Source organism: Ptychodera flava (assembly GCF_041260155.1).
Source record: "Ptychodera flava strain L36383 chromosome 23 unlocalized genomic scaffold, AS_Pfla_20210202 Scaffold_23__1_contigs__length_28996876_pilon, whole genome shotgun sequence".
In the NCBI taxonomy this organism is placed as follows: Eukaryota; Metazoa; Hemichordata; class Enteropneusta; family Ptychoderidae; genus Ptychodera; species Ptychodera flava.
The window spans coordinates 24,212,742-24,224,478 of record NW_027248277.1 but is presented as its reverse complement, the minus strand read 5'-3'; the positions used below and the strand labels follow the sequence as shown (position 1 = coordinate 24,224,478).

Below are 11,737 nucleotides of genomic sequence, written 5' to 3'. Positions count from 1 at the left end.
TTGTAGTTGATTCACGAACAGTCGCTTTTCTTTTGCTCCATTCATCAATTTGTATGAAAATCCAACGTTCATCGAAATCTACTACCAAGTTAAATTTTCACTTTTCAAATCTGAATCATAGTCAATAATGTTTGATAGGCAATATCAATATATGACAGAATGATGCCATATTCATTTAATTAAACTGAAATTGAGACCTTAATGGCAGTAGTAATTCTGTTACTGGAAACCTCTACTCCTTCTCTTTGTATTAAGCAATGTCTTACAACTAAACTCGCTCGATTTTGTTCCGAAGTACAATAACCGCCATTTACTTATTCCATCAATTTACTGTGTTGGCCTAGTTACTTTTAACTCAAAGTCAGGCTGTCAATCTTTTTCGCCTTCTTTCGGGTAATTTGTGGCTTTTACTTCAATTTCTGATGTTTAGCTTTCCATGTATTGTCCATTGCCCCTGACACACAGTCAGAGACTTTATGTAATACTGAACAACATAATTTATTGTCAGAAGGCACCGTTATTGGTGCGCTTATATTACTTCTATATCACATATGAACGACCGTTCTCCATTTCATCAATCGTAAAGTAAATGCAGTTTAAGAAAAAAGAGGTCAAAATCGCGATACGCATGTTATGGAAATGCCTTCCCCCGGCACATGACTTTCCGAAGGGAGGACGTATAGGCCTACGTGATGTATTTTGAACACCTCAAAAGTTCAAAGGCTTTAAGCACAACCAATTTTCTTTAAAATCTGAAACCGGGGTCAAAATCTACTCGCGAATGCTCTACATTCTTACGTGCTTGGTATTTAGAGTGCAGAGTACCGAGTATCCGATCGATTGTTCAAGCAGGCTGCCCAGTCCACTTGTGATCTATGTATACGATTGTAGGGGAGGGGCTCTTTCTAGCGCCAGTTTATGTCCACAATATGGAGAACCGGTACTATGCAACAACGCTGGCCCGTACCGTAGACATCTCGGTTGCGAAATGAAAGCCCCTGATATACCCTATCAGGTATAGCTGGACGCTGAATAGGAATTTGCGGCACTACATATCAGCTCCCCTAATCAGCTCGCCCATCATCTTCGCTTGCCGAGGTCTCTTAATTGTCCTGCCAGCTTGATGCTCCTAAGGTAATTAGTGGGAGACTGTAGACGAACTAACGACCCGTGCGAGCGGACGATGACCGCCCTTTCACTTCGTGGTTTTTTCGGAGGTGGCGATGGGGTGGGGGTGCTCCCAACACGATTGGAACTAATTTTGAATAATTGGATAGTGAACCGTGACGGCTTAATCTGCAAATGTAAGCTCATATGTTTTTCCCTTTAAGCAAGGCACTTGCTTTTCATTTTCTTAGTCTTTTTTTGACTAATTGTAAAGTGCAACATTCAGGCAAGGGGCACCCAACACTTTTGAGAAATTTGAAAAATATACAGATACAAGTCTCCCAAATTAGTTCCAATTGTGTTTCCCAGAGAAAGGTGTAATGGATAAGCTTATGTGCCGCCCGAATTGTTCACTTTTTTCAAAAAAAAAAATCCCTAAACATGTGTGGCTTTTTATCCGAAAAAGCCCTATCATAGGTCGATAAGAAAGCAAATGTCCCGTGCTTTAGGAAAACCTTCACTTGCAACAGAATAAAGGTGAAAATTCCCGGGCCCAAATTTGTCAAGCAAATCCCTAACAATGGGTCATATTTTTTGAATATACATCGGTAGAGTGTGTCTGCTTGGGTGGCACACACCCGTATGAAATTATCAGGAGTAAGCTTACTGTTCCTGGGTTTTGTTTACACATGCGACGTCATAAGGTGAAGCACCGGGTCTTTTGCGACAAAAGGTCGTGGTCAGTAAGAGGTCACCTCCCACTGAAGCTCTCACCATGGCGTCTCATATTGACCTTAGATTTCTTCTGTTCTCCGCTGCTGTGACTCTCTCCTTCGCCTACAAGACAAACATCCCCAATATTGTTTTGTTCCTGGTCGATGACCTTGGGTATGGCGACCTCGGTTGCTACGGCAACGAAACGGTGAAAACGCCGAACATAGATCGGCTGGCGTCCGAAGGCTTGAAGTTCACTAGGATGTATTTACAGTCTACCTGTACTCCAAGTCGTGCTGCTCTTTTAACAGGTGGGTAGCTTTGGAATGCGACGAGCACGTTCGTTCAGATAGGACTTCGTACTCGCCCCTGTATTCTCTTCGGGGTTGTTTACACATGCGACGCCTCAGGTGGAGTATCGGGTCTTTTAAAGCACCAGGCCTACAAAGGGCAAACAGAGGTCACAAAAGGCTAAAGCACACGCCATGTCGTCTCACAGTGGCCTCAGAGTGCTGCTGTTCTCACTTGCTGTAACTGTCTCCTTCGCCGACAAAACAACTCCCCCAAATATTGTTTTGTTCTTGGTCGATGACCTTGGATATGGGGACCTCGGTTGCTACGGCAATGAAACGGTGAAAACGCCGAACATAGATCGGCTAGCGTCCGAAGGCTTGAAGTTCACTCGGATGTATTCACAGTCGACCTGTACTCCAAGTCGTGCTGCTCTTTTAACAGGTGAGTAAATTTCATGTGACTCATTGCTTCATACTGTCACGGAACGGAGTAATCTCACTGTTTATGTTGTTGGTATTTATTATTATTATTATTATTTCAACTTTATTTCAGACAAGTTAAAAAATAACTGTCCATAGCACAAAGAAAGTTAAAAGGACACTATAAAAACTATACAATTAAATACTGAGAGGAAATAAAGAGAAAATTAACAGAAACCATCAATCAATCAATCCACGATCACTTTAAAATCTGCTATAGAGAAGCTTTTGCCATTTGTCTTGCAGGCCAATTTATGTTGTCTTTGTGTAACAAAATTGAAGAACATAAATACTATCTTTTTGTGGAGTCCGTTGTGCTGTTTACCTTCCAAAATGAAATAACTGTAAAAGAAAACTGATAATTATAGAGTTTTTTAATTCTTGCTTTGGGTGTCGAGAAGATAGAGTACAGCTCCTGTGTATACACACAGCGCCTGCGTCGACATCCATTCTTTCCCATATACACACATAGCGCCTGTGCCCATTCTGGAATAAGACTTGAATTTCACCGTGATTGTTCATTCACTGACTGTGGGGACTTTGATTAACATTAAATGACACTGAGAAGCCTAGCCTGTTGATGTTACAAGTTCCGAATTCCACGGAATTGGGGCGAAGTGTCTCTTTGACAATTTGCGTTAACATGCCCCAATGTAGCCGACTGAACCGTCCGCACAGTAGCGTCGGCTATTGACATTTTCTATGTGCAGGTCACGACCCAAGCCCTATTTAATTTACGATGAACCGCCCTTTTTCGGTTCACAGTACGCTAAGCACTGTTCACTGAACCGAAGCACAGAGCAGATCTGGCGGCCATCGTCGCTGACTGTGAGTTAGAGGGAGGTAGTGGCAGACTTGTATTAGGAATCGTTGGTAAGGCCAAAGTAATTAAATTCTTTGTTTTGCATCCCTACCCGCCTAGGTTTTTAAGGTTTTCATAAAAAACACACACAGTGTATTTGAATAGGAAATTTTAGGACATAACTGCTTAACTTTTCTGAACCAAAATTTTGTTACAATTTTTTATTTGCTGCATCAAATTACGTTGTGTTAATGTTCTTGTGTGTGTTTTTCAGCCGCTTAGACGCGTACCTTTTTCCATTTTGAGTGGACGCAAAACAAAGAATTTAATTACTTTGGCCTAATTGATTTACACGCACGTGACCTCAAACCCCTTCTCCGACAACAAACGAAAGTTTAGAAGTTCGAAAATTATAACTGTAAAATTTTAACTCCCCCTGCCCCTTTAATATAAACTGCTGAAATAAGTTGTCGAAAAGCGTAAACTGTCATGGTTTTTTAAAAAAAAAGACCATACAAACTATGGACGGCGAACGTGATGAAGAAATGTCTGTCTCACGGCTCTTTTTGAACAACAGCAACTTTCTGAACAAAATCTGAACTGCGAACATGATGACGTATAGATTCTCTCACGGCCCCTCGCTGGCTACGCACTCGTGCGGCCTGGCTCGGTACACTCAGACAGCTAGCAAAGACAACGAGGGCTACACCAGCTCACTGACCTACATGGAAAGCGTTGGGGACCTAGTGGACTTATAGCCGCAGTTGTGCCCTACATTATTTGCAGTGCTATTTTTTGTTTCATCTATTACTCATCTAAGGCATTGTCTATATCCCTAACATCTTAGGCATTTGTCTAAATTATCAAGTTCACTTGCTTTACGGGCATTATCTGAAGCACTGTATAAACGGATTTAAAATCCGGGTAGTGCAATAAATTTCTGGAAATAGTTTAAATCAAAGCATTTGTTTTTGTGATACTGTTTCCAAATGAGTGTGTGCTTTGGGAAGAATTTGAAGATGAACTACACAGATTAACAAAGCTAGCTCCGTTGTCTAGCTACTCTATTTGTATCAGAATATCATAAGGTATGTGCAGTCCAAATGTAATTTTCAAATAGTAGAAATTACTATGAGGATGAGACACATCTCAGTTCGAATTTCTCTATACAGTCTCAGATGTTTCATTCCATGGAGTAGAGTAGCCTTGGTCATAGTGATGAAATGACGGACTTCATGAATATGTTCCACGATGGCGAGATTTGGTTGTACATTTTGGTAAAGAATTCACCAGGAACGTAAACTAATTTCCCAATAATCTGTCAGAAAATATATTCAAAGCACGGCACAATGATTAAAAGCAATAAAAGAGTTGCGGCTACTTCATGCAAAGTGTAGCGGCCAAGCTATTGGTATCTGGAAGTTGTCGACTCAGCGTTGTTGCAAAACGAAATGATCAGGATAATTTTGCGATGTGTAGAACCAAGAAAATATACTAAGTCCCATGGCTGGTTGAGCGGTAGAATAGTTATAGTCAGTTAGTCTCCGTTTGAAAAGGTTTCATGTGATTACATGTACCGCCATTCACGAATAGGCTTTATATTAAGTACCTGTGACGGGTTTTGATTTGTCTTTTGTTCAAAGACGTATTAAATATGCCTGTCAGTTTGCAGCTGAACACAAAAATTGTTTGTAGAAGACTTCCCACCACTGACAAGTAATTACATTGGAATTTACACAAGTGTTTGGACGATAAGCTGTTGTTTTGGCTTGGCCTCTGTATTAAATGAAAGATGTTCTCTACTACCTCCATGATTGAACCAAGAAAGTAATATCAAATGTCAGGTTACTTTAGAAATACCTAATTGCATTGTGCATTTCTTGTCGAGCGGGGCTCTACGGAGGTAATGGTGAACGTGGTAATTATTTTGTTTATTGTCTTTAAGTTATAAGCGAAGGGTAGAATCACGTCAAAAGATCACGCTGTACATGAGAATTGGTAATGTTTATGCCCATTAACCACAGGGGACTCGAACTTGTTGTTTATTTGTGTTTGTTTGTTTGTTTGTGTGTATGTGTTTGTGTTTGTTCATTTGTTATATTTGTTGTATTTTTAATAAAATAACAGCCAAAAGCTGTTTTGTTAATATTTGTCAATAAAGAGCAGTTATTTATTTGTTTGTTTGTTTGTTTGTTGATTCGTATTTCCGATGGTTAGGGTTAGGGTTAGGCTTAAGTTAGGGTTAGGGTTAGGTTAGGCTTAAGTTAGTGTTAGGGTTAGATTTATTCACTCCCTCTATATATGGAGGTTGGGGTCACCGCGCTAATTTTGTACTAGAGAAACCAATTATCCAAGCCGATATTGAAAATTCAAAATGGCCGCCAACCCTGCGTTAACTCTGTGGAGAAAATTAAACTTTTTCGATTTTCGAAAAACTTAGGCGGTGAAAATTTTTCTCACGCCAAGAGCTTTAAAATGAGCCCCTACAAGTGGCAGATCAGAAAAAAATTGTGAAAATTTGAGAGTCCGACTCTCTGTCCCAAAGACGCATTCTACCTTCATAGATGTGAAATTACTCGATCCTGATTTGACCTTATTTAACTTAAAGGGGAAGTTCACCAAGGATGGTTTTTACACATGTGCATGCTAGCTTTGTGGTCACTTACCCCGGTAAAGCTATTTTCGCCATTTATAACTCGCGCGATTTTTTAACAAAAACCGATAGAAATAGTACAGACAGTTGCTAATGTAATTTGAATCATGGGAAAAAAACTCCAACCTTGGAGCTTGCATCATGTGATATGGAAGGGACCATCTTCCTATGGGTATGACATTGTCCACTCACCCACGCTCAAACCAGGCTGTGCGTATTTACATAACTTTTGTTTATACTGAGTATCCTTGCATACACAATGAATCATTTATAATAAACTGTCCATATATATGCCTGCACACGTATAGGCAAAATGATGGAGCTATGGCCAGTAGTTGGTTACGTTAGGTCTGCACGATACGGTATCTGCTAAAGTGCGGGCTGCGGGTTGCGGGTTGCGGGCTGCGGGTTGCGGGTTGCGGGCTGCGGGCTGCGGGTTTTTAGAATTATGGCTAGATTTCTAATATATGTAATATGGCATTTAGTATATAAAAAATAAAACCTTTAGAAGGTGTCTATTATCAATAATCATGATCAGGTCTATCGTACAGTATCCCTTTTCCTGCCAAGTCCATATTTCAACATCAGGTCAAGATGGTTAAAATTAATGAAACACAACATATTCCATATTGTGTATTTTAACATAATACTGTACATTTGAAGGCAGTTGAAAACATATATGCTGTAAATTGATTTTTTGGACTAAAGATGCTATAAACAGACCATACCAAGTGGGTGAAAATACGTCATGTTTCTGAAAAAAAATCAAATCTGCTAAACTAAAAGCGGCGATTCCGAGGACCAATTTATTTGTTCCGAGCTGCCTGGCCATCACAAATAATTTGGGATCTGAAATCACTTTTCTTTCTTGCCATGGATGTGAGTGAGAATTGGCCTAATACCAGACTGACAAAAAAAAATCGCGCCTCGGAAATGTCGCCACTTATCGCGGAATGAAATTGTTACATTTCTAGTATCAGGCCATAGGAAGTAAATTCTTTTAAATGCATCTATTCACAATTCGGTTCTAGGGCAACACATACAGAATATTAAACAATGCCTACTTAAATGCAATGTGTAAGGAAAGATTTGACTTCAAAAGCGTAGAAGTGTTGTGTATTTAAATGCCGTGTATTTTCATGAAATCTTTAAAAAAAAAGACGTACGACAATGGACTTAGCTTACTTTGCCGTTTCGGTTCAACCGAGGTCACGACCACAGAGAACGACATTCCGCTAACATTTTACGCGAGAATTTCAGCGGGAAAAACACGTCGGTGCGTTGACTTATTTTCAGGAATCGATGTAATAGGAATATTTTTGGATGAGTTTGTGTTCTGCAGCTCTCAATAATTGTGTATCTCCTAATATCATGAACATATTCTATGACTTGCACCTGCAGCATGATAGTCGCTCCATATGCATTTGATCCAGCGTGACAATGAAAAGTTACCTAGGACTATTATCGTGTTCACCACAATAAAATAATTTTAAACGGCATTGAAAACGATTCTGAAAATTGTGCTTTTATCGGCGGTTGAACTAATCTGAAGTGTGAGAAGGGCATGGCATTCTATGAAAAAGTAACAAATTATTAGGCGTGTCGAGTTTCAACGAACCGAAGTTCATCTCCCAGTTCATCTGTGCTGTCAACGATCCGAAACTTACTTTTAAACTATCCGTCCTAATCATTACATAAAAAGTTAATATAGCGAGTTGTTGTGAAATCTGTCTTGTGTTCATATTATTACTCATCCGTGTTCAGTCATATCATTTCGAAAGCTTCGATCGGCAGTGCGCTGTGCAACGGCGAATGTTGGATGGGAAATGGACTATTCTGACGTTGGTGGTGCTTTACCAGATGTAAGCTAAAATAACGGCATTATTCAAGAAGTTCACGGCTTTTATTCCATAAACAAATACATCTAGATACTATTTTAGCATTTATTCTATCTACTAGCGAAAATGATACCAAAAATCACACATTTTTTCATGCCCGCAACCCGCAGCCCGCAACCCGCAAAATAGCGCATCCGGCACGATACACGATAGGTTTGCACGTTTGGCATTTTAGGCACGTTAGTTCCGACCTAACATGTCAAACATCCACTACTAAAATGTAAAAATGTCTAAAATGAAAAAATCCCGACTTCTGGCCATGGATGCAGTCCACCCATAATTCATTCTTTTTTCAGTGGACGGCAGCTTTTGATTATTGCCTGGTGTTACTGAGTCAGACTAAAACAAATAAACGCGTTTCTCAAAATGCTGTGTGGGTAAAGAGCAACCACCATTAGCCAGTTAAATTATCCCATCATCGAATGAGTTGTATGCAGGACGTTTGGTCACGCAACAATGGGCCCTAAAACGTACATTGGGAGGCATCGATACCTGCCTTTATAGTCAGCCGCCTTAACCCTAACTAATTGCTAATCTTAGGCTGTCGAAGACAAGCGTCATGCCTCATTCCCATCATTTTAATATTTTAGCGGATAATGGACGTTTACGTAAGCATTGCTCAAAAGAGATCGTGATGCCATATTACATGCAGGATCGCAAAAATGTAATGACATGCAGTAAATCGCACCACTATAAATGATTATCAAAGGACTGACGACTATAAATTACAACTAATCACCGAAGCAAAATAAATCGCTACATCAATATAAATTTAAACCAGCTTTTGTTGTTGTGTTGTATGATATGGAATCGACCGATAGGTGCTTGATAATACATTCTCGCTAGCTTCCTGTCACCCTGCCGTGAAGCTGGTTGCTGAATTAGCTGTGATATCGCAGCGGTACTTGTGGCGTGTATCGAACGCGATCGGGTTATTGGGGTCATCGCCACAGTCCCGCTGCGAGTCAACGCATAGGCTTCGTTGGCAGTTTATGACGATACCGACCGGTGTCGTAGATTTAGCTTGCAAAATAATGAACTATATTAGCCTTTGAATAAATTAACTTGTATCATCTTTATCATTGACTATCTGAGACTCATTCTGTGCACCTGCTAACTTTCTTGAAGATAAGAACACGTATTTTTGACCATTTTCCCGTGAGCCGTCGACGGTTCTACGATGTTTGCTCGATCGCGCGTACAACACACATACGTTGGAGGTCAAAAGTTCAAATTCAAGCAGGAACCATCGACGACTCACCGAAAAACGGTCGAAAATACATGTTGTCACGGTCGGGCTCGTTAGCAGGAGTAGAAGATGAGTCTCAGATAGTCAGTGATACAGTAGGTATAATTTTATTTATTGCATGATTTATCTATTTTATTATTTTGCGAGCTAAATCTACGATACCGGTCGGTATCGTCATAAACTGCCAACGAAGCCTATGCGTTGGCTCGCAGCGGGACTGTGGCGATGACCCCAATGACCCGATCGCGTTCGATACACGCCACAAGTACGGCTGCGATATGGCGATGACCCCAATGACCCGCTCGCGTTCGGTACACGCCACAAGTACAGCTGCGATATCACAGCTGGTTGCTGAATAACTCTGCAACTTGGAAGCGACAATTTAATACCATGTCAAACATGATAAAATTGTCCATAGGACAATTTTATAGGACGAAGACAATTTCAGGACTTTGATCTTGTTTATCACTGTTGTTTATCTTACAGGTAGATATCCAATTAGAAGTGGTATGCTGAAGGGATGGGTGCCGTTTAATGTCCTTACAAGTCCGGCACAAACTGGTGGATTACCGGAGAACGAATTCACTCTCGCCGAGATGCTCAAACAAAATGGCTATGCTACAGGAATTCTGGGAAAATGGCATCTTGGGATCGGCAGTGGAGGAAAGCACTTACCAACAAAGCAGGGGTTTGATTACTTCTACGGAATTCCAATGTCGCATGTGGAAATCTGTGGACAAGCTATGGGTGGGAGCCATTTAGGAAAACCATTTATCTTCTTGTATTTATCATTTACATACAAATTATGGACAGGCCTAATGACAGGTGTGTTCCTTTCTTGGGTATTGTCTTTGATCGGGAAGAGGGGTCTATTTTCCTTATCATTTGTCATATTTCTGTTTGCTGTGACTGGTTACTATGTGTTGTCAGATTTTTCTTTACTGTGGGCTCGGGAAAGTTGCATTCTAATGAGGAATGATGACATTATTGAACAGCCATATAAGGCAGAAAATATGACACTAAAACTTACCCAGGAAGCACTGTGGTACTTATCAAGACACAGGAATAATCCATTCTTCTTGCTAATATCTTACTTGACTTTACACTCACCCGTGTTTGCTTCGAGGTACTTTGAAGGCAGATCTGGAATTGGACGGTATGGTGACGCACTGATGGAGTTGGACTGGAGCGTAGGACAGGTGCTTCAGCAACTTAAAAAACAGGGCTTAGAAGAAAATACAATGATCATATTTCTATCAGACAACGGTCCTTCTGTGGCAACAATCGACGGGGTACCAAGACCAAAGGGAGTGGGTGGATCTACAGGAGTCGTTGAAAACAGCAGGGGCGAATTGGTAAGGCTGCGGGGTGGGAAGGCGACTCTCTTTGAAGGAGGTGTACGAATTCCGGGAATAATACGTTGGGATGGAGTAATACCAGCAAATACAGAATCCAGAGCATTGGTTTCTTTGAATGATATTTTCCCAACTGTTGCTGATATTTTGAACATATCAATCACAGATCGCATCATTGATGGCAAAAGTCTTCTGCCTTTACTCAGAAACCGACTGAAATTTCAAAACATCATGACTATTTGCTTTATTACTGTACAACAAAATTACCGCCCGCCGTAATGGTGGGAAAATACAAGATACATTATATAAGCCCTTTTGGGATGGACAGTGTAATGGCGAGGTCCTCCAGTCTCCCACTGTCTATGACCTCACTGACGACCCTGGAGAACAATATCCACTTCCGGCGGAAAAGACACAAGCAGTCAGGAACCAAGCGACAGAAATTCTCGCGAGGGTACAAAAAACGTTACCAGAGAGTATATCGTCAGAATTGGATTCACTTATCTTGCCTTGGTTATTTCCATGTGCAAATTTCCCATACTGCCGATTGGAGAGTGATGTCGAAGATGATTTTGAAGACTTGCAACTTCCGAAGATAAATTCAAAGGTCTGACAAGGACTTGACGAGAGAATAACTACGGTTGATAATTTATGAAATCATCTGTACACTACATCGTCAGTGTAAAAAGACGAATTTGTTGATAATAAAATGGATGTGAAATCAAAGGGATGGCTATCGCCTCGCTTTCAGCTCTGTATATTGTTTATCCTTATCTCTATCATGGACAAAATGGCTGTTGTGGAGAATAAAATATATTTCTCCAAGACCTTTTCAATTCAAACACAAAGGTTCATACTTTTTGCAGTTTCTTCTGGAACATGAAAAACGACATAGAGAACTGAAAAAAAACACAGTTTAAATACAAGGTGATGTCAAACAATTGCAAGCAATATAGTTCAAAGCAATGGGACGAGCGCTTTCAAAGATTGTTTTACCAAAAACCGAAAAAATTTCCCCAGAAAAACCAACTCAAAATTTCACCATAATTTGCACAAATCTAACTGAAGTCATCTTGAAGAACCTGCCAACCAAGTTTCAACCATAGACCCTCGAGAAAAACTGTTTCGAGAGTCTATGTTTCAACCAAGTCTGGCCTAGTTACAGAGTTTTACCAATGTCCTAATT

The 11,737-nt window shown here is 40.4% G+C and overlaps 1 protein-coding gene across 1 annotated transcript; it reads left to right on the top strand.

Annotated features, from left to right (window-relative positions):
- Nucleotides 1-1,867: 1,867 nt before the first annotated feature.
- Nucleotides 1,868-11,277, top strand: LOC139123645 (arylsulfatase H-like). The gene is made up of 2 exons (XM_070689814.1): nt 1,868-2,556; nt 9,683-11,277. Exons 1-2 carry the CDS (start codon nt 2,307-2,309, stop codon nt 10,828-10,830), a joined length of 1,398 nt encoding a protein of 465 aa, XP_070545915.1. The 5' UTR covers nt 1,868-2,306; the 3' UTR covers nt 10,831-11,277.
- The last annotated feature ends 460 nt before the right edge of the window (nt 11,278-11,737 follow it).

Bases quoted from the DNA above. Each gene is read 5' to 3' on its own strand.
- LOC139123645 (XM_070689814.1), top strand. From the start codon at position 2,307: ATGTCGTCTCACAGTGGCCTCAGAGTGCTGCTGTTCTCACTTGCTGTA. The intron at 2,557-9,682 runs GTGAGTAAATTT...TTTATCTTACAG, and splicing joins TCGTGCTGCTCTTTTAACAG to GTAGATATCCAATTAGAAGT.